The 19,436-nt window shown below is 46.5% G+C and overlaps 1 protein-coding gene and 1 pseudogene across 2 annotated transcripts; one reads left to right on the top strand and one right to left on the bottom strand.

Annotated features, from left to right (window-relative positions):
- Nucleotides 1–402: 402 nt before the first annotated feature.
- LOC148819237 (neutral alpha-glucosidase AB-like) lies at nucleotides 403–5,495 on the bottom strand. The gene is made up of 5 exons (XM_088935428.1): nucleotides 5,427–5,495; nucleotides 1,776–1,886; nucleotides 1,499–1,607; nucleotides 1,170–1,297; nucleotides 403–899 (listed from the first exon to the last, which is right to left on the bottom strand). The coding sequence occupies exons 1-5, from the start codon at nucleotides 5,444–5,446 to the stop codon at nucleotides 749–751; spliced, it is 519 nt and encodes a 172-aa protein (XP_088791554.1). The 5' UTR covers nucleotides 5,447–5,495; the 3' UTR covers nucleotides 403–748.
- Nucleotides 5,496–7,516: 2,021 nt separating this feature from the next.
- On the top strand, nucleotides 7,517–18,679 carry LOC148819236 (rab5 GDP/GTP exchange factor-like; annotated as a pseudogene). The gene is made up of 9 exons (XR_016094329.1): nucleotides 7,517–8,146; nucleotides 9,612–9,776; nucleotides 11,701–11,840; nucleotides 12,121–12,272; nucleotides 12,576–12,645; nucleotides 13,184–13,319; nucleotides 13,781–13,875; nucleotides 14,812–15,067; nucleotides 15,718–18,679. The product of XR_016094329.1 is annotated as a rab5 GDP/GTP exchange factor-like (transcript).
- The last annotated feature ends 757 nt before the right edge of the window (nucleotides 18,680–19,436 follow it).

The following is a 19,436-nucleotide window of genomic DNA, read 5'->3' as shown; positions in this document are numbered from 1 at the left end:
CCCGCCGAACCGGACCGCAGTCCGAACCCGCCGGGCCAGACCGCAGTCTGAACCCGCCGGGCCGGTCCGCAGTCCGAATCCGCCGGGCCGGACCGGAGCCGAACCCGCCGGACCGGACCGCAGTCCGAACCCGCCGGGCCGGCCCGCAGTCCGAACCCACCGGGCCGGACCGCAGCCAAGACCCACTAGGCCAGACCACAACCAGAGTCCTCCGGGCCAGACCAGAGTTAAGACTCGCCGATCCAGACCAGAGCCTGAACCCGCCGGGCCCCACAGTCCCATCCGCACACACCCCCACAGCCCCATCCGCACACACCCCCACAGTCCCATCCGCACACACCCCCACAGCCCCATCCGCACACACCCCCACAGCCCCACAGCCCCATCTGCACACCCCCCCACCCCAGGGCTCCTGCCGGCGGTGTTGGAGACGATGTCCACACAGGTCTGGGCCACGTTGAGCCAGAACAGGCCGAGAGTGCGGCGGGCACTGTCACTGTGGGTCTTGAAGGTCTCCCACATTCCTGACTGGTCCTCCTCCTTCTCCTGCTGCTGCTTCGTGGGGGGGGGAGGGGGGCAAGCGTTATCGAGGCGTCACTGACTGAGGAGCCCCAGAGCACCGGAACCTGGGACGCACAATCCCAGGATCCAGCAGGATCCGGACCAATCGAGTTTAAAGGATGCTGATCATGTTTCTATCACTTCTAGCTTTCTAATTCGGCTTTTCTGTATCCCTCAGAAATTAAACTCAAACGTAAAATATATTGCTTTTGTTTACTGCCTCGTTAAACAACAATCGAGCACGTGCTGCTCCAGTGCATTGTGGGATACTTGCCTTCTCTCCCACCTGTGCTCCGCCGTCCTGGGTCTCCGCTCCCTCCTCCTCCTTCTTCGTGTCACTGTAGCAACGAGATTCGGGGGGGGTGAGTGGTGTGAACGAGCGCTATGTACAAAGGGGGCGCCCCCTACGGGGCGGGTGGTTTCCTACAGGGAGGTGGTTTCCACAGCAACAGACAAGAGGCTTCACAGGAGGGAAAGCAGGGCAGCCAAACAGAACAGATACCCCCCCACCCTCTCGCCGTCCCGGGTCAGAGGTGCTGGCGAGTCCCACATGCAAGAAGGGACGTGAGGATCCGAACTGGGGTCCTGCCTGCGCGGGTCTTACTCACGGGTAAGCAGGTGGGTCACAGATCAGAACATCAGGAACCTCCATCTGGGGCCTCAGTGGCTTCAGCTCGTTGATCTTGATCCGGGTCATGTTGCCCTGTAGCCTGTACAGTTCCGGCAGCAGCTTCACCTGGGAGACACAGCATGGGTCAACCGCAGCAACCTCCGTCCACAACACTGACCTGGTCACCTGCCTCACCGGTCAGTTCCTCCTCAGTGACCTCTGCCCACTCGACACTGACCAGGTCACCCGCCCAGTGACCTCTGCCCCCCCCGGCACTGACACTGACCAGCTCAGCCCCGGCACTGGCTGGGGTGACCTGCTCCTCACCTTGTTGTTCTCGTTGAGCAGTTGCAGGGAGAGTCTGGAATCGCTGAGCTGCTGGGTGTCCAGTAGGGCTCTGTAGAGGGACTGGCCAGGCTGGACAGCCCACTGGCACCTGGGACAGAGGGACAGCGTGAGCACAGGCGCACGTACATGCACATGCACACACCAGAGAGTCTCACTGGGTGGTCGCAGAGACGACACTGGGGCTCTTTCTGCTGACCAGCTCAGACTGGTGTGAGGATCTCAGCAGAGGCAGGAGAATGGACGAGTTCACACTCACTTGCAGAAGGAGCTCTGCTTGCAGGTCTTGAAGTTAGTGCGATGCACAGCCTGTACCAGCTGGAGCCAGAGGGCTGAGAGAGTCAGTCCTGCCAGACAGAAACGCAGTATCCTGCAATAAAGGGAGAGAGACAGGGGACTGACCACACGGTCCCAGAGCCACACAGAGAGAGAGAGACAGGGGACTGACCCCACAGTCCCAGAGGCAACACTGATTGGACCCATCGGTCATGCTAATAAAGCACCTTGAACTGACGGGCGAATGCAGAAACACAGAGAGGAGATTGCTCCATATTTTAATCTATGTAAGATGACCAGGGGAAGGGTCATCCAGGACAGGTATCTACTCGACGTAGACCTGACCAAGATGGCCGCTAAGAGAAACCAGCTGACCCGCAGATGGAAAGGGCTCAGTCCGAAAAACAACAAGACACAGGTGTGTCTCATCAGGAAACAAAATATATATGCCCTGGAAACAGTGAACCAGTGCAGAAGCCAGTAGGTGAATTTGGTTGGTGTTGGTACAGATTTAAGCATAATGGATTTATGGAAGAAATAAAGGATTACAGTTTACGGTTTGTGATTTGGATATGGCGCGGATTTGTGGAACCTTACGGACTTTGGAACTCGGACTGAATAAGGATTGAGAGAACGGATTGTGGACTGGCTTGGAAGACGGAGGAACTGGAGAAATGGAGAAAAACTCCACGAAAATTAAAGAAGAGAGTGTAGTGTGAGTACTTTTGTCTCTATTATATAATCCTTTCCCCCGGAGGCACCACATCTGGGATTAAAGCACAGCGCAGCTGGAGGCTCGGCCCTGCGTGTCCCCGGGAGACGGGTGCTGTGCTGTGCGCTTATTTTCAGCAGCCATATCACCCTGCAATTCACAGCTGGCAGCCCACTGAAGCTCAGCAGGTGTGAGCCTGGTCAGTACCAGGATGGGAGACCTCCTGGGAAAAACTAAGGTTGCTGCTGGAAATGGTGTTAGTGGGGCCAGCAGGGGGCGCTCACCCTGTGGTCCACGTGGGTCCTAATCCCCCACTAGCGATGGGAACACTATACTGTAAACAGGCACCGTTCTTCGGCTGAGACGTAAAACCGAGGTCCTGACTTGGTCCTGACACCACAGCTGATGTGTGGTGAGCGTTCTGGTGCACGGTGGCTGATGTCGCATCGTCAAGTTCAAGTTTGTCATTATACTCATATACAGGTACAGTGGTGTGAAAAAGTGTTTTCCCCCTTCCCGATTTCTTATTTTTTTGCATGTTTGTCACACTGAAATGTTTCAGATCATCTAACAAATTGAAATATTAGACAAAGAGAACACAAGTAAACACAAAATGCAGTTTTTAAATGAAGGTTTTTATTATTAAGGGAAAAAAAAATCCAAACCTACATGGCCCTGTGTGAAAAAGTGATTGCCCCCTAAACCTAATAACTGGTTGGGCCACCCTTAACAGCAACAACTGCAATCAAGCGTTCGCGATAACTGGCAATGAGTCTTTTACAGCGCTGTGGAGGAATTTTGGCCCACTCATCTTTGCAGAATTGTTGTAATTCAGCCACATTGGAGGGTTTTCGAGCCTTAACCGCTTTTTTAAGGTCATGCCACAACATCTCAATCGGATTCAGGTCAGGACTTTGACTAGGGCACTCCAAAGTCTTCATTTTGTTTTTCTTAAGCCATTCAGAGGTGGACTTGCTGGTGTGTTTTGGATCATTGTCCTGCTGCAGAACCCAAGTGCGCTTCAGCTTGAGGTCACGAACAGATGGCCGGACATTCTCCTTCAGGATTTTTTGGTAGACAGCAGAATTCATGGTTCCATTTACCACAGCAAGTCTTCCAGGTCCTGAATCAGCAAAACAGCCCCAGACCATCACACTACCACCACCATATTTTACTGTTGGTATGATGTTCCTTTTCTGAAATGCTGTGTTACTTTTACGCCAGATGTAATGGGACACACACCTTCCAAAAAGTTCAACTTTTGTCTCGTCAGTCCACAGAGTATTTTCCCCAAAAGTCTTGGGGATCATCAAGATGTTTTCTGGCAAAACTGAGACGAGCCTTTATGTTCTTTTTGCTCAGCAGTGGTTTTCGTCTTGGAACTCTGCCATGCAGGCCATTTTTGCCCAGTCTCTTTCTTATGGTGGAGTCGTGAACACTGACCTTAACTGAGGCAAGTGAAGCCTGCAGTTCTTTGGATGTTGTTGTGGGGTTTTTTGTGACCTCTTGGATGAGTCGTCGCTGCGCTCTTGGGGTAATTTTGGTCGGCCGGCCACTCCTGGGAAGGTTCACCACTGTTCCATGTTTTCGCCATTTGTGGATAATGGCTCTCACTGTGGTTCACTGGAGTCCCAAAGCTTTAGAAATGGCTTTATAACCTTTTCCAGACTGATAAATCTCAATTACTGTTTCTCATTTGTTCCTGAATTTGTTTGGATCGCAGCATGATGTCTAGCTTTTGAGGATCTTTTGGTCTACTTCACTTTGTCAGGCAGGTCCTATTTAAGTGATTTCTTGATTGAGAACAGGTGTGGCAGTAATCAGGCCTGGGTGTGGCTAGAGAAATTGAACTCAGCTTTCCAAAGAGGTGATAAACCACAGTTGATTTATGTTTTAACAGGGGGGGCAATCACTTTTTCACACAGGGCCATGTAGGTTTGGATTTTTTTTCCCTTAATAATAAAAACCTTCATGTAAAAACTGCATTTTGTGTTTACTTGTGTTCTCTTTGTCTAATATTTCAATTTGTTTGATGATCTGAAACATTTCAGTGTGACAAACATGCAAAAAAATAAGAAATCAGGAAGGGGGCAAACACTTTTTCACACCACTGTATATGGTATAACAAAATGCTATTTAGCTAGCTCTCGGACAATAAGTAGTACAAAAAAACAATTCAATTGTTTAACATAAGAAAGACAGGGACAACAGGCAGTGTGCAAAACAACAAAGGTAACAGGTTATGTGCAAGAACATGCATTAACGGAATGAAATTATGGGGAGTGAGCTTTTGACATGTATGGTAGAGGTAGATTTTCAATGTGTGTTTAAGTTTTTGGTAAGAAAGAAGGTACTGTGAGGTTCAGATCATAGGTGAGAGTGAGAGAGGCTGGGAGTTTAATAGTTCGATAGTGCGGGGGTAAAAACTGTCTCCGAGTCTGGTAGTCCGGGCCCGAATGGTCCGGTATCATCCAGGTGGGGCTGCACATTGGGGGTGGTGGAGGGGAGTCCCTATTACCTGTAAAGTGCTTTAAGTGGAGTGTCCAGAAAAGCGCTATAGAAGTGTAAGCAATTATTATTTTCAGAGCCGGGAAGCCCGCCGAGACCCCGGGCTGCGTGATGCAACCAGGCCCAACCCGACCTCCCCCTCGCCGGCTGGCGTCGCATAACACTGGCCGGGCCAGCGAAACTAAACCCCTGATCTGCGGCCTAACCGCCTCCTCCATCCCCCCAGACCCGGCGCCCAGGAGCCCCTCCACCCGGCACCGCCGGCTCGGGGAACCCGCAGACCTTGGAGGACAGAGAGCAGCACCGCCAGCTTCCCTGCACACTCCGTGGTCGGACAGACCCCCAGCCGCCGCAGCCTCGTCTAATCCAGCACAGGAGGCAGGTAAACGAGCCGCCGGCGCCGCTACACCGTACCTCATAGAGTAAGTCGCCATCTTGATTCAAACCTGAGCTTTGCTCTCCCGATTCCTTTTCTGTATTCCGGCTTCTCGCGAGGTTACGTCAGCCTCCCCTGATTGGCCGGCTCGCAGCCTCGGCTCATGAATATGCATGAGCAAGGCTGAGGGAGGGGGGCGCACATGGCGGGACGCGATAGGTGGTTACGCGTACAGGTGTTTGTGTTCAAGACGGATCTCTGTCTTTACTGTTGCAAGAGCGAAGCTGCCTCAGGGCGCAGGGTGGCAGTGTAGGACGTGCCGAGGAAGTGGCGTAATTCTCGCTTGTTTTTTAGTTTCACTGCGTTAAAACTTCACTATGTAGGTTGTTGATTTGTAGATTCCAAGTGCGCAGCAGTCCGATCCAGGCCAGGTGTTCCCTGCGGCAGGGGACTGTGGTCCAGTGTACTGACCCCCCTGGACACCTCAGGGCAGTGTGACCCCCAGCACTGACCCCGCTGGACACCATCTGTTAACACCTGAAGAAGGCTCCACGGTCGAAACGTAGGTTTATTCCATGCTGGGGAAAAAAGAAAGAAAACAATTACTTGTTCCTTTGCAGCCTACGCATGCTGACGCAGCTACCCACCTGAACTACCATTTGTTTGTCTGCCTTACCACAATAAGCCCCAAAACTGAGATAATCCAGCGCTGTTTGAGCACCAATGCTGACATGTGACACATCAATTTTACTTTTTTTTTGGTTACATCTGACTTATTATGTATTAAACTGCTGAGTGCTTCACATTTGTTCATTAAAGTGAACCCAGTTTTTAATGCCATGGCTTTAACATCACAATTTTCTGAGCAACACAGAAACCCTACAGATTCAGTATCTCTGTCATTCTGTGTCATACCTACACAAAGTTAAGCTGCTCAGTGCAAGCATCGCACTCCACCTTTGTTTTTTTTGGCTGTTGGGTGATTTAGATGCATAACGGTTTCTGCCTTTTCAAAACAGTGCCAGTCATCCACTCTGTGTCTAAGAACTGTTTTTTTATTGTACGCTTACTCCCTGTCACAGCTATGGTTTTGGTCGCAATACTATGATCTTCAGTGTCAGCATTACTTTGGATGGGATCACGGTTGTTGTTGACACTTTTCCCTGCCCATCACTGCACGGTCCCAGTCTGGGAACAGCAAGTGGTCTTATAAACCCCAGCAGCTTTAGCAGAGACACTTATCTGAGAAAACCATGGTGATGTACTAAATTAGCTGAGGATCTGTAGAGTAGATCTGAAATATTTTTGAAGAGGCACACATTTTTGTTTGGCTGGGAGGGGAGTGAGACTGCTCCCTGCCCATCGCTGCACAGTCCCAGTCTGGGAATAGGAGGTGCTCTATAAACCCCAGCAGTTTTGACAGAGACACCTAGCTGCCAAAAACAAGGTGATTTACTATTAGCTGAGGGTCTGTGCAATAGATTCCATCCACCTGTGGAGAGGCACAAATTTTCCCCATCCAATTCTGCACTGCAGTTTTTCTAGAGGTGATCCACCCAGACCAAAAATATTAATAAAGACTTAAAAGGGAATGAAGAAGGGTGATTTGCTATTGGCTGACTGTCTTAACATTGTATGTCTCACCACTTTTGGTGGTGCAAAAAAAGTTTTTGTCCCTGGTTATAGTTTAAAAAAACGATTGAATTTAAATATAATAATTTGATTTAATAACACATTTCAGATACAGCTCCTTTAAAAGCTTGCATCTTAAAACCCTTTTCACTGAACAGAAAAAAAAAAACATTTCTAGGAAAAATATAGCGATGACAATTTTTACAGTAGTATAAATGGAAGAAAGGTGCTGTAAAATTCATAAAAAATGAATCATCTTAGATTTGTCAAACGTGGAGATTAGTGGAGGCGATTTAAAATGAAAAAAGGACCCTCTCAAATTTTAGCTGAATGTTCAAGGAATTACAGTTAACCATGAAGAAATAACAAAGCAGGTGTTTCAGCTGCTTGTCACTTCGCTTAATGTTGCTATACTCCTCATATGCTACTGTGGCAGCTGAAAGTCTTCTACTTTGATTGAAATTCGGCTATTTGCATACACTTCCGGATCATTCGTGACGCTTAGTGTAGCATTTCCGGGTTACGGACGAAGCACCAAGAGACAGAAGAGGGTGAATCGTACTTTATCTCGAACTTGATTTATCTGTCAGCTTCGTTCATACACCGGTGTTGCAGTAAAGTGTAGGCACTGCTGCCGTCCAGCCCGATGAGTTGCCCTTCAACCCTCTTTTTGCTGTGTTTGGGACAGTGGGGTGGGAAATCGGATCTGACAGCCTCTGTAAACATCAAGACATCACGCACCGGCATTTGCGGAAACTCCGGGAAACGAGCAAAAGTTGTCTGGGCTGATAGCAGTAAAACGCCGGAAAAAAAGACGACATGCATCTAGCAAAAAAAAACTCCAAGAAAAAACAGGCTGTTTTTCTCTTTAATTTGCATTTGAGATCCGGGGGAGAAAATGTCTGGGTTTGATCGATTTTATTTTCTAAGTTATTAAAAATGATTGTACAACAACAGGGCATCACTCACTTTCGGTGCCTAGGGCGGCGGATATAAAGCCTATTTGAAAACTAGTTAAATATGGAAAACTTAAATAAAGATAACTAGTCTAGTATATAACTCGTCTCCTACAACGAGATCGCATACGGGCGGCGATTGGTGTAATCTTAGCTTCAGCTTTGTGCAGGTAATTTACAACGAAAATATATTTTTTGAAGAGTATTTTATATCTTCGATTTTCGAACTTTTAGGAATTTTCGTTGAAGTAACGATTATACGCGTTGCTGTCTTTGTTCGTTGATGACTTTTATTGCATTAAGAAAATTGCATTGCTGACACGTTTCCAGAGTGCTGCCACTATCCAGAGATGAAACCCTTATCAACACTGATGTGCGGAGGAAAGGCGTTCAGAGATCAGTGCGGGCAGCTTTCCTTCACTGATTTATGAAAAATATGACGCAGCAGGTTAATTTGTGAAATTCAAAGTACTTGTAAGAGAGTGACGTTCATCTTTAACCTGCTAGAATCTGGTGATTAAACGAATCCGGGATTTATTGGCAAGTAGGCCTACACCAAGGTGGAGTTTGAGTCGCTTTAGTTTTTTTTTTCTAAAACTCATCGCTTTTCCTGTAATAAATATTTTTTCATAATTTTTTTTATTAAACTTATAAAGAATTTACAAATACAAGTACAACCAGAGGATCAAAAACAGGTACAATAGAAAAAAACCCAAACAGAAAAAAAAACATTCAACCGCCAGAGGTAATGAAGTAAATTGTGTGATCAAATTGTATTTTTTACATATATCATATGTTTTCCTTGCTTTATTATTTCTCAAATTTTGTATAGAATTTAAATAGTGTTTCAGCTCCACCTCAAAAGTACTAAAAAGGGGATTATTAGACCATTTTGATTTATGGATGTGAAATGACTAATAAATTGACTATAAATAAATGCTCTTTTTCCAAATTTTCTATTAAACAGTACAATAAAATATCAAAATCCTTAAATCTAAAAAACACCTTTAACTGCCTGCAAACAAAACTCTGGAAGTCCGTCCAAAACAACTTCACAAACACACACCTTACAAATAAGTGCACAAAAGATTCCCTTTCAGCCCGACAAAAAACACACAGATCATCCTGCTCAGGTTTAAATTTAGAGAGCACTAATTTAACTGAATAAAACTTATGAACAATTTTAAACGATATCTCTAACTTTATTTGTAATACCTATCAAATAAATATCCCAATATCTATCAGGAGTTGTCCAAACTAACTTCCAGTTTATATTTTGAAATATTGCATTCCAAAAAGATAAACCAGAAGGGATAAGATGGGGTTTACAAAGATTCCTTATATGAGTATTGTTACATTTCTTGTCCTCTCTTCCTGTAAATCTGAGGCATCTAGCGAGCAAGGCATGACTTCAGGCTGTCCCGTGACGCAGGAATGCTCTAGGTATTGCCCTACTTATAGTACACTGTACGCTCAACATTTAAGCTTCCCATGTGTTACTTAACCCATAACCTGGTGTTTTTGTTCTGGATTTTAGTTTTGATTCAATTCAGTTTATTTATCTGAGGACAAAGCTTGCCACTTGTGAAACTACAGTTCGCTGTGACATTAACAAGCCGTGACCCCTGTTTCCAGGCCAGGAGGAATGTGGGCGGAACCCAGGGGAATTCACGTGGACCAGTCGGAGCTGCTGTGCAAAGATGGCTGTGGTTACTATGGCAACCCCGCGTGGCAGGGCTGCTGCTCCAAGTGCTGGCGAGAGAGGTCTCGCAGGGCGCAGGCCTGCAGGCAGCACAGCAGGTAGGGCCCACGGCGGACCGCACTGCCTGAGTACACGTCCCGGGGCCGTGTCCCCGAGCCCTGCCTTTAATAACTGCGTCGCACGACTCAAAAAGAGTCGTTTTCAGGAAGCTTTCAGTGGTGTATCACCGTCCTTCTTGCATGTTTCTGTGTTCTTGTGAAAACATTCTAAAGCTCGTGATCAAAAAAAATGCTGCTTTTCTTCAGCTGTGATGCTGTTGACCACCTGCAGCTGCTCCCAAATTCTTGGCACAATATGTGCACACGATGTGGACTAACTGAATTGTGCAGATGGTATTTGGTGGGATCTGTTCATTCTTCAGGGCTTGGCGATTGTTTTGAATGTACAAATGTTGGTTAAATACCGAGCTTAAGTGTTTCCTATGGAATTGCATCTCACATTCACTTAAAAAAAAAAGAAAAATAGGTCAATCGCAGTGAACTTGTAGATTTGTTACAGAGCTGCGTACTAAGTTGAGTATTACTGGTATGGTACAGTCTCGGCACCATCCCCAGCTGCACACTCAAGTGCAGCAAAAAAACCTGTGGAACAAGGTTGGAGACCAGCTGATCCCGTTCTTAGTACAGCATGAAGAAATAGAGAATAGTTGAATTATTCAGTCCAGTGAACTATTACGTGGGTCATCGTTAAGATATATTTATTACGGCCTCTCCCATATATAGCTGGACGGTCTTGGATATTTGATATTATCCCTGCTCCCCTCTAGGTTTTTAGTAAAGAAATGTACGCGTTTGTACGCTGAAATCCTCCAGATGAGAGCATGCAGCTACCTTTGCAATTTTTTATCAGTTTCATGGAGCCATGAAACCAGTACAGCAGCTCTGGGTTTAAATGTGATCATGTACTTTGCCACACTGGCTTACATTTTCATTTCTAAATGATATGGAAACACCTAAGGCACAGGAGAGAACACAGGGATATTTTTTTTGCGATAAGCTACATTTATGTGTAAGCAGTTCTTACTTGTCCTCTCCTAATTTTCCACCTGTGTTGACCCTACTTATCCCCAGAACAAGATTTTTGTGTTGACCTTTTCAAGTGTTTTTCAAGCACGTCTGTTAGCTTGTATATATCTTGAATGTACGTTTGGACGGCAGGGTGGTGCAGTGGTCAGCGTTGCTGCCTCGCAGAGCTGGGGCCCTGGGTTCGATTCAAGGAGAGTTTCTTTGTGGAGTTTGCCCTGCCTGCGTTCTTGTGGGTTTCCTCCAGCTGCTCCGGTTTCCTCCCACAGTCCAAAGACCTGCTGCTAGGACAAGCTGCTAGGCTTCTGGGAAAACGGGCCCTGGTGTGAGTGCGTGTTTGTGTCTGTGTGGTGGACTGGCGACCTGACTTGCATTTGTTGCTTGACAGGATAGGCTCCGGCTCCCCCTCAACCCTGTATTGGAGAAAGATGACATAATTCTGTATCCCTCCAGTGCCGTGTTCTTATAAGGAGTGTATTTATCTCTTGTGCATTAGAGAGATTGGGGTTCACGTGTGCACTAATTGATTGTGTGTACATGTGAGCTTCAGTGCGCAGCCTGTGTACATTTGAAGAAAGCATGTGCTTTTGGTACAAGGTGACAAGTGAAAAGAGACCATTGGGCTCATCATTTGTTTGGTTGCTAGTACAGCATTGAACATCATCTCATTCAACCCTTTTTTAAAAGATCCCAGGGAATCTGTTTCATGTATATGGCTAGGTTCTCTGTTCCAAATACCTTCCACCCTTTCTTCTTGTTCTCCGATACTTATTTTGCTGGTTTGGTTTGCCCTGAATTAGTTTCCTGCCTAGATCTTGCCAGTACTTTACAGGATGCGCTCGTTGCTTTCTGACTTCCCGTGGCCGGTGTGCCCTGGGGTGTGTAGATCTTCGCTCTGCGATGGCTAAGCGTGTGTGGGGTTGCTGTTTTGTGTCCACAGCCCTAGCCCCGGTGTGGAAGGGGGCTCAGCCATCACCTTCTCCAAGTTCGAGGAGAAGAAGAGCACAGAAAAGGGGCGACGAGTCAACACCATGAAGAGGCTTTTCTGGGGCCCTTCTTCCTCTCCAAAGAAACCCAACGGTGAGATGGTCCTCTACATAGCTCAAAACACAAAGGCGTCATTTTCTCAAAATGAGCCACAGGCTTTTAAATTCACCCATCACCTGACTAGTAAACTAAGGACAGTGTTTGTTTCACAGATTTCCTGTGAAATCTAGTTTGGCTCTGAAGTGAGTGTCAGTTGTGCTGTTCTGTTTTTATCAATGGGCGGCTCTCTGAGCCTGGGCTTTACCAGTCAAGCTCCTTCATCCCCTTGCAGGGTTTTTGGTTTTACTAATATCTGTCTCCTCTCTGTCCCCAGAGCCCACAGAGAGCCAGTCTGCTGCCCTAAAGGCGTTTCAGAGCCTCCAGCCTGGAGACTTTACTAATTTCCTCAAGCTGCTGTGCAAGCCGTTCTCCCAGAGCCTGTAGTCGCGCTGCACGGCCTTTGTCAACACCATGGAGGCCTACCATGTAATAGCCCCTCTCACCGACTACCTGTCTCTGTCCACGTCTCTGCCAGTCTCCCATCTGTATTTCTGCTCCCAGACTGCCTGTCACTCACAGCCTGTCTCCTGCCACCTCTCACCCTCCCCACTCTCTCCTTCCTCCTCTAGCCCACTGTGCCCCAGGTCTGCTAACGCTTTGTCCAGTGCCCTCTCACACTGCTTCTCTGAGAAGGTGAGGCAGCAGACCTCTTTCTAGTGTCACTGAGATGAAGAGCTTAGAACCTGGAAGAACTTGGCATTGGCTGATCCCCCGTCTGTCTCTTTGTAGGATCTGCTGGTACAGAAACAGTGGGATCTGGTGCAGGATTTTTATCAGAGTATCGCCGGACACTTCAGCAGTGAGTAAAAAGCAGTTGGAGGTGTATAATACAATTTTGTATGAACTTGTGTATCTTATGGTTGGCCCCCATTATTTAACTAAAGAACAACTGAATGGTCTCATGTGCTGTGTGTCTGACGGGACTGAATGGCCTTATGTATAAACTGTCTTGTTTGGTTGATTGTCAGTAGCGTAGTGACACAAGGGCCAGATTTTGCAGCAAATTGGGCTGGATGTGTTGGATCCAGACCTTTGCTGAAACAGTTTGTTACACAGTTTTCGGTACAGTTGAGATCTGGGATTTGTTCTGGTCAAGAAAGGGATAGAAGTCTTTTTCGTGCTGTTCTAGTCTGCCGTGTTGCCTGTACCCATAGAGAGAGACTGACCGATTGAACCCAAAGGTTCTGTGGAGCACAGAACCGATACGTGTGAGAGGAATGCCTGTTGCACGCCTGAAAGAGCGCTTGGCTGTGGCTTGGTTGTGCACATGCAGTGAGCTGGAGGAAGGGTGTGGGATTCCCTCGGGCTCGAGCTGCTGCCCCCCCTCTGTCCTGCAGGCCTCTCCGAGGAGCAGACGGTGCAGATGATGGAGCACATTGAAAAGCTGATCATGACGCGTCTGCACAAGTGGGTGTTCTGCCACGACAGCTCTGACGATGAGCAGAAAGACCTGGCCCTGCAGAGGAGGATCCGGTGAGACTCGGACCACAGACCTGGAAGCCCGCTGAGTACAGCTCAGTAACAGTCATCCTTTTATAGGCTGTTGTTCATAACAGATGCTGAAAATCCCAGAATACATCACCAAGCGGACAGCTAATCCTCTGGAGGAAATTTACACAAATAGGCTGAAATTATTCCTTAAAGTCAAAATCTCATTCAGGCTTACAGGGTGTAGGAAGGCAAGATATCATTCCTTAAGCCATGTGGGTTAAAACAAAATTTGTATCTCAGATTGCATACCTGCTAAACCACTGAAGGTTAGGCCCAGAGTCCAGAAAATCACCACATGAGTTTTTCTAATGAAGTGGACTATAATTGGACAGAGGTCTTTCCTTCTGTATTAGGTTTAGGAATGTCTGAAGCAGCCTTTTACTATTACATCTACACTGCCTAACTAGTTACTAAGCTGATCTTTGCCACTGCTATTTCCACAGATCTCTCAGCTGGGTGACCCCTCAGATGCTTCATGTTCCCATTAAAGAGGAGAGGTTAGAGGTCAACAGTGACGCCCTCCTGCCTGCCATCACAGGTGAGTTTTTTTTTAAGAAGGTAACTTTTAATTTCTCACTGATTAATAACAGAATATGGCTCTGTTGTTGTGCACTGAAATGTATGTAGATGCTATGCCTTATGCTGTTCTGTCCTCACCATCTCCGTTCGATATCTTAGGCTTTTTTAATTATTTTGTTCAGCTGGTACGTTCCATTGTGCTATTTTGAATTTATTTTTACAGAACAACAGGGTAAAGTGCACACAAAACCAGACAGCTTTGTATAATAGTCTTTGATAGACGACCACTTGAAGGCCTGCACATTCATGGAACCCAGTGACCCCAGTGGCTCTCTACCAGTGTCAGACAGGATCAGGGCATCATGTCTGGCCAGGCCACTGAGCATGACTTTTCATTGAGCACATAAGCGATCTGTGCTCAAGAGTTCTGATTAAACTCACTTCCTGGAACGCCTTCAAATGTATCTATGCCTTGAATGTGTAATAGTCCTGAACACCAGGATCACCTGTCTTGTCAACACTTTGAGTAGCTGTCACTGTCCTACATGGGGCTGTAGCTAGTTAGCCACTCTTATACTCTACCAATGGTCAGCATTGCTGCGTCACAATGCTGGGGCCCTGGGTTCAATTACAGGCCTGGGGTGCTGTCTGTGTGGAGTGCCTGCCCATGCTCTCTTAGGTTTCCTCTGGGTGCTCCAGTTTCCTTCCACAGTCCAAAGACATACTGGCAGGTTAACGGGCTTCTGGGAATGCTGGCCCAGTTGTGAGTATGTGCGTGTCCGGTCCAGGCTGTATCTTGCCCTGTGCCTGTTCCTTGCTGGAATAGACTCCAGCTCCTCCTGTGACTCGGAATTGGAAGCAGCGATTAGAACATTAGTGGATGAAGAGAGATTCTGAAACTTCCCGAACCCCAGTGGCCGTACGATGAAGGCATTTCGCCCCCTGCTCTCGGCAGCGATAATCGAGATGGACGCCCGGCGAGCGCCGCAGGACAAGCTGGCCTGCGTCTCCAAGTGCAACCAGAGTGTCTTCCGGGTGCTGGCCTCCAGAAGCTCGGAGCCGGCGAGCGCCGACGACTTCTGTCCGGCATGATCCTGGTGGTGCTGAAGGCCAGCCCGCCCCGGCTGCACTCCAACACGCAGTACATCACCCGCTTCGGCCTGCCGCACAGCCTCATGGCCGGGGCGTCCGGCTACTATTTCACCAACCTGGTGAGTCCAGCTGCGGGACCGCGGGCCTCTGCGGCCCAGAGCTTCCCCAGAGCGTCCCCAGACTGGCGCACTCCCGCGACGACCTTCAGGAATCTCTTTTGAACGGGGCGTGGCGTGGCTCTGAGGGTCTGTATGGGTGGGGCTTCACTGGTGACGATGACGATGATGAACAGCTGAGTTTCTTTTACACCGAGCAGGGCTGATGCAAATAAGCCCCGGTTACTTAATCAAGTATTCACACAGACCGCCTTAGTTATGCCTTTTAGTTGAATTGATTGAACTAGGGGGGACTTTTACACACAGGGACACTAGAAGTTGGATGACTGTTCCTGAAATTAATGAAACAAGTACCAAATGTTGGTGTTATTTGTTCACTCAGACTGTCTGTATACATCATTAGGACCCACATGAAGCACTGTCAATATTCCATAGGAAGAAAATGCAGGAAGGGGTGAATGCTTTTCACGAGACTGTATATGCAAGAAGAAACTAAAAATTAATGAACCACATGTGTACTGTAAGCAAGTCCTGTAAAAATTAACCATTTGACGTTCCTTTTATCATCTTGTGTATCATATGTCTATGTCGCGTCCTGTCTGTTCACCCAGAAACTGTTTAAAACTGAAGCCAGGTCTCTGCTCTCCCGGCAGTGCTGCGCTGTGGCCTTCATCGAGAAGCTGGACGGCCCGGCCCTGAACCTGAGCGCTGAGGAGTTCGAGGGGTACATGCAGGGCAAGCGCGCGGCCCCGCGGGACGCGGAGACGGATTGCGAGGGGCTTCGGAGGGCCAGGAAGAACCGGCAGCTCCTGGCGGAGGTGGCGAGCCGGCAGGAGCAGCTGGCGGAGGGGGCGCAGGCCCTGCAGGCAGACCTGGCGCGGTGGGTGCAGGCAGTGCAGACGCAGGTGGAGGAAATCCAGGCCAAGGTCCCCCTGAACTTCACATGCACAGAGCCCCCGAGTCAGAGCTAGCTTCAGGGGCGTGGCCTGCCTGGGCGTCTGGATGTTCGCTTCTGAAACTTCAACCCCAGGTATTACTTTTGGTAAAATGGGTTTACAAATTACTGGGCTGAAGTTCAAGGCTTTGGTGTTTGAGACCTTATTGTAACAGTTCTGTGGAAAACAGGAAACCAAGTAACACGGTTTGATTTCTGGCTTCTGTCTCGAAGTGTTAGGTTTTGGCGACCAGCCCTTCAGCTGGGACTTTTGCAAACACCAGTGTTTTATCTTCAGTCCATTGCCAAGAACACAGCTATACCAGGGTGCAGGGTAACTCAATAGGTTTTCCTCGTGAAGGGCCAGCGCGGGGGGATGCTTCTTGGATCGGGCAGGCACTCTGAAGCAGGCCTGAGGGGTCCTGCTACACTAGGGTAGCACTGTTCAGTAAACTCAGAGAGGTCTCATTGACAAATTTGTTTTCTCAGAGGCTGCATTTACTGCACGTTGAACATGTTTTAGTTAGGAAAGTGTCAGCTGTGAGGTACCAGTAGTTCATTCTACAGTTGTACCTGCCTGCTTGCTTTCTCTGTGACACACCAATAAAGATGAGTATTTTGTTTCCTACTTAGTTATGAATATTTAAGCGCTGGAAGTCTTAAACAATACTTAAGAGTGGTTACTACTCAGGTACCTACATCTTTGCACCTTTTTTCATTTTTCTCTGAATTATCGTCAGTTGAATCCTACGTGATCTTAGCCGCATATTTATTGTTTTTGTTTGTCGACTGTGAAGCACAGGAGTCTTTTGGCTGCTTAACCTAAACCGGCCTTTAAATAATCAGAATTGCTTCATTCCCAGGGCAGAGGGGAAGTAAAACATGCTCTGGGGAAAAAAAGGGTTTGCTTTGTAAACCCAGGTAATTGTACTGGTGCGACGATTCTAGATCTTTTGGAGTTATAGAGACAAGGGGAGTGGGTGTAGAAAAAAAACCCTCTTTCAACAGCAGTCTGATACGTGTAGTGAAGTGCCATATTTATACAACGCAGAGCTTTAACCTGAGTTTGAAGTGCAGTATTCAAGAACTGTTATTTGATTGTAACCAAAAATAACCAATGCTTCCCTCTTGTGGTGGAATGCAAGTATTACAGCACTCAAGTAAAACTAAGAGACAGGTCTGTAATTTAAGGAACAGGTCATCAATTCTGCTAGTCTCATTTCAGCAGCCTCTTTCTTGTACTTTTTAAAATGAATCAGGGTGCTCAATAGAAGAACATGTCTAAATTATTTTGTTTGTAGTGGAGTAGAGAAAGTTTGACATTTCTGATTTTTTTTGTCTTTCCTCAAGCGCCTTTGCGTATAAATAATGAAGTCGGGACCTTCCACCTCGGTGCCTTTTCTTATGAAGCTGGTATTGGTATTAGACTGTGATGTCCTGTTAAAGTCTGTCTCTGAGTGTAAGCTCTGTGTTATTGGTGTTCCTTAACTTTATCCCACGTATGTACTCAAGTTATGTAACTTAACAGGCCCGACCGTGGGTGGGAAAATGATTATTTTATAACAATTTGGTAAGCGATCAGAGGACAATCGCCTACCCCACCTATGGGTCCCAGTCTCCAGGGCCTCAAGAGCCTCTGGAATAAATGTAATGTTCTCGTGAAAACAGCCACTATCTCAACCCAAATTCATGACGATAGAGTGCTTGGCAGCACTGCCTGAAAACATAACTTCAGGCAGCTGGGACTCTAGCAACTATGAAATCTAGAAAGGAAAGCAGTGCATCACAACCCTTGTAACCATAGTGGTACAAGAACAAATAACTATTAACCAACTACTTGTATTTTGGAACAAGTTACAGTGTAAGCATACTAGTGCTTTCTGAATTAATCTCCAGCTGCCGCAGGCTGCTGTGTGCAGTTTCAGCAGGGCTAAAAAATGAGGAGGTATACGGAAGATACTCGTGGAACTTTCTGGGGGAGTGGGGGGTGGGTGAAGTGGGTTCACAATGATTGTGTTCAGTAAACAAAGCCACTAGCACAAGTCCTTGTGTTGTGTACAAGCAGTCTGCGTAGTGCTTGTGATGTTTACTGGTGACATGAAGTTTTGAATAAAGCACATGAAGAACCGATATGAATGTGTATTAACAATAAATTCTTATTCTCTCGTGCCGTGTCTTTTGGAATTGTCACCCTATACTTTAAAATGCTTGCATCAAATAATAGAAATACCTGTGCCTCTGAACTTTTTTTCATGCACATTTGAACTGTTTCACCATATTTATTTTATGTTGTTAAATGTTTTTTTGTTGTCATCCCTTTAATAATCATTCTAAATTGAGTTATGTTCTCAACTTCAGTACATTCCATGTCTGGAACATGTTTGCACATGGATAGAAGCTCCTTTCTGTTCCTTCTACAGTAGTTTTCCATGTGCATTTCATATCCAGAAACAGAATTACTGAAAATGTAAAGACTACCTTGCGCAGGACACATGCCCTCTGCTTTTGTTTTCAGAGCTGTAATTAAGATTTGTAAGATGCATAATCACTTGTAAAACAGAAACAGGTTCCTGCCAACCCTGAAGCTGTCTAAAATACCTCTGGTGCTCTGGCAGTCACCTTTCCTTTCTCATAAAAACTAAAGCCTATTTTTATCCAATAAAATGTCTTCTCAGAATGTACAGAGTTGTCTTTTTAAGGAAAATCATAAAACAATGAACATATTTAATTTTTAAAAGTGAAGCCAGGTGAGCTGTTATACTGAAACACTAAGAAATCACACATGAAACTGATTCTCCCTCCTTAGAGTTTTTAGGTTTAGGGTTTTAACTTTTACAGCTCAGTGTTTCCAATAATCTGTCCATCACAGTATCTCAAAAAAATCAATCCACCATTTTTAATAAACCACTTATTTCTTCTTTAACATTGTTAAAATAATTCTAAAAAAACCAAAACCTGTTGTTTCAGAGAAGGCAGAGGATCAGAAAAAATTGTATACTGAACTGTACGCACATTAGCCTGTTTCTGGGTAATCTGAAATTGAAATGATCCTCCTTCAATGTGTTGAACACAACCATGAGTTGGAATTTGGTGTATTAATCAGATTGGACTGAAATAAAAACATTATACTGATAATCCAGTAAACACTTTGGCTTGAGGGCATCCCTGTGGAGGTAGCCCACACTTTTGGTTGATAAACTGTATTTCTTTTGAAGGTGTTGAACTGTCCTCTCAACATGAACATGGACAGTTAACAGATCCCAGCAGGCAGACTGTTCAGGCTGCAAATCACAGAACCCAAGAAACGTATATGGGTCAATCAGGCTGGATTACAACGGTTAACAGGCTGTAATCAAAACTGAGAACAGGCAACAACAAAGATGGACTGTTAACACTAGTTATACAGTTTACACTTTACAGATAGTATTATTTCCTGAC

This window comes from Atractosteus spatula, chromosome 17 (genome assembly GCF_055471065.1).
Source record: "Atractosteus spatula isolate fAtrSpa1 chromosome 17, fAtrSpa1.hap1, whole genome shotgun sequence".
Lineage (NCBI taxonomy): Eukaryota > Metazoa > Chordata > Actinopteri > Semionotiformes > Lepisosteidae > Atractosteus > Atractosteus spatula.
The sequence above is the reverse complement of the archived record's forward strand: the minus strand, read 5'-3'. Positions and strand labels throughout refer to the sequence as shown.